The 2,500-nt window shown below is 43.1% G+C and overlaps 1 protein-coding gene across 1 annotated transcript in view; it reads left to right on the top strand.

Annotated features, from left to right (window-relative positions):
* trol (terribly reduced optic lobes) overlaps nt 1–2,500 on the top strand; it is a gene marked incomplete at its 5' end in the record, with an annotated part of 223,644 nt that overhangs the window by 73,739 nt on the left and 147,405 nt on the right. Inside the window, 3 exon segments of the mRNA XM_086531816.1 lie at nt 114–227; nt 428–547; nt 2,471–2,500. The exon segment at nt 2,471–2,500 is cut by the window's right edge and continues 90 nt beyond it. Of these exon segments, the coding sequence (XP_086387942.1) occupies nt 114–227; nt 428–547; nt 2,471–2,500 (264 nt within the window).

Genomic DNA, 2,500 nt, shown 5'->3' with positions numbered 1-2,500 from the left:
TCTCATTCCATTGTTATGCCTTGCTGCAACATAGGGATTGAGACATAACCCGGTAGTACATTTGATGTAGATTCTAGAATTTTAATGCATGCTTAATGTTTGCTCCTACATAGCCTGTGGTTTTGGGCAATGGACATGTAAGGATGGATCTTGCATTCAACAACAAGCACGATGTGACGGTCGGTATGATTGTCCAGACTATTCAGATGAGGATAATTGCCAGCCAGGTAAGACCAAACACAAATGAGACACAGTTTACCAAAATGCACTACACTTTATTCAGAACAAATCTTCATATTCGTAGAGACAGCACATTTTTTTTTGTTATATACTCCTATTACCTTAGTAAGTCTGAATTTATGCAAGCCACCATAACTGATGGGAAGAGAAGAAAATTTAGGCAAATATATTTGTCTCTAATTGATAGGCTGCAATCCTGGGGAGTGGACTTGCAGAAACGGAGATTGTATCCCAGATTATCAGCGTTGTGACAGAACCCCTCAGTGCCTTGATCGTTCAGATGAAGAGAACTGCAGACCTGAATCATGTTTGTTTTCTTTTAATGTGTTTATGTGTTAATGGTTTTCCAGTGTTAAGTGAATTATATAATTGAATAGGCAGATAGAGAGAGGTAAGTAGAGCTTGCCCTCAACATATGACAGAATATAAGTTTCTTCATTGAAGACTAATGTCAGCCTTGAGTAACCTAAAAAGGATCCCTTACATCATAATTGCTGAATGTACCAGTTGAAATAGGGGCCAACTTAGAGCTAGAGAAAGAGAAAGAGTGGGAGAGAGAGAAAGAAAGAGAGAGGGAGAGAGAGAGAGAGAGAGAGAGAGAGAGAGAGAGAGAGAGAGAGAGAGAGAGAGAGAGAGAGAGAGAGAGAGAGAGAGAGAGAGAGAGAGAGAGAGAGAGAGAGAGAGAGAGCGAGAACAAGCGAGAGATCTAGAGAAGGAAAAGAAAGAAGAAAGAGAGAGAAAGAGAAGGAGAAGAAAAAGAGAGAGAGAAAGAAAAGAGAGAGAAAGAGATATATATATTATATATATCTATATATATAGAGAGAAGAGAGAGAAGATGAGAAAAGAGAGAGATGAGAGAGAGAGAGAGAAAGAGAGAGAAAGAAGGAGAGAGAGAAGAAAGAGGGAGAGAGAGAGAGAGAGAAAGAGAGAGAGAGAGAAAAGAGAGAGAGAGAGAGAAGGAGAGAGAGAGGAAAGAGAGAGAGAGAAGAGAAGAGAGAGAGAAAAGAAGAGAGGAAGAGAGGAAGAGGAAAGGAGAGAAGAGGAGAGAGAGATCGAGAGAAGACAGAGAGGATAAGAGAGAGAAGAGAGAGAAGACAGAGAGGGAGAGAGAGAGAGAGAGAGAGAGAGAGAGAGAGAGAGAGAGAGAGAGAGAGAGAGAGGATGAGAGAGAGGGAGAGGAGGAGAGAGAGATGGAGAGGAGGAGAGAGAGAAATAGAGAGGAGGAGAGAGAGAGATGGAGAGGAAGAGAGAGAGAGTTGGGGAGGGAGTGATATAGAGGGTAACAGTGAGGGAGATGATGAGGGAGAGGGGAGGGGGAGCGAGTGAGAGTGAGAGGGAGAGGGAGAGGGAGAGGGAGAGGGAGAGGGAGAGGGAGAGGGAGAGGGAGAGGGAGAGGGAGAGGGGAGGGGAGAGGGGGAAGGGGAAGGAGAGGGAGAGGGAGAGGGAGAGGGAGAGGGAGAGGGAGGAGAGGGAGAGGGAGAGGGGGAGAGGGAAGAGGGAAGGGGAAGGGGAAGGGGAAGGGGAAGGGGAAGGGGAAGGGGAAGGGGAGGGAGAGGGAGAGGGAGAGGGAGGGAAGGAGAGATAGAGATAGATAGAGATAGAGATAGAGATAGATAGAGATAGATAGAGATAGATAGAGATAGATAGAGATAGATAGAGATAGATAGAGATAGAGATAGATAGAGATAGAGATAGAGATAGAGATAGATAGATAGATAGATAGATAGATAGATAGATAGATAGATAGATAGATAGATAGATAGATAGAGATAGAGATAGAGAGCAAGAGAGAGAGAGAGAGCAAGAGAGAGAGAGAGAGAGAGAGAGAGAGAGAGAGAGAGAGAGAGAGAGAGAGAGAGAGAGAGAGAGAGAGAGAGAGAGAGAGAGAGAGAGAGAGAGAGAGAGAGAGAGAGAGAGAGAGAGGGAGAGGGGGCTATGTGTGTGTGTGTGTATGATTACATATATCCTCTGGTACATCTCTTTATAGTACATCTATTTATAGTTTATGAAATTCACTCCATATTCATATTGCATCCTTGACTTGTTGCATATAACAAGTATTTCTATAGCTTGATTTAGATATTGCATTTTTTATGTTTGAATGGTTTAGTTCCCAATACTTGACACATAGACTGGTTTGCTTTTCTGTTTATAAGAAATGTAGTGACTTGACAGGACACTGTAGTACTTTTGAAATATTAATGCATGCTTAATGTTTGCCTCCACTTAGCTTGTGGGTCTGGGGAATGGACTTGTGCAA

This window comes from Penaeus japonicus, unplaced genomic scaffold (assembly GCF_977035675.1).
Source record: "Penaeus japonicus unplaced genomic scaffold, GWHDUDI00000001_assembly GWHDUDI00000036, whole genome shotgun sequence".
In the NCBI taxonomy this organism is placed as follows: Eukaryota; Metazoa; Arthropoda; class Malacostraca; order Decapoda; family Penaeidae; genus Penaeus; species Penaeus japonicus.
This window is presented reverse-complemented; position numbering and strand designations above follow the sequence as displayed.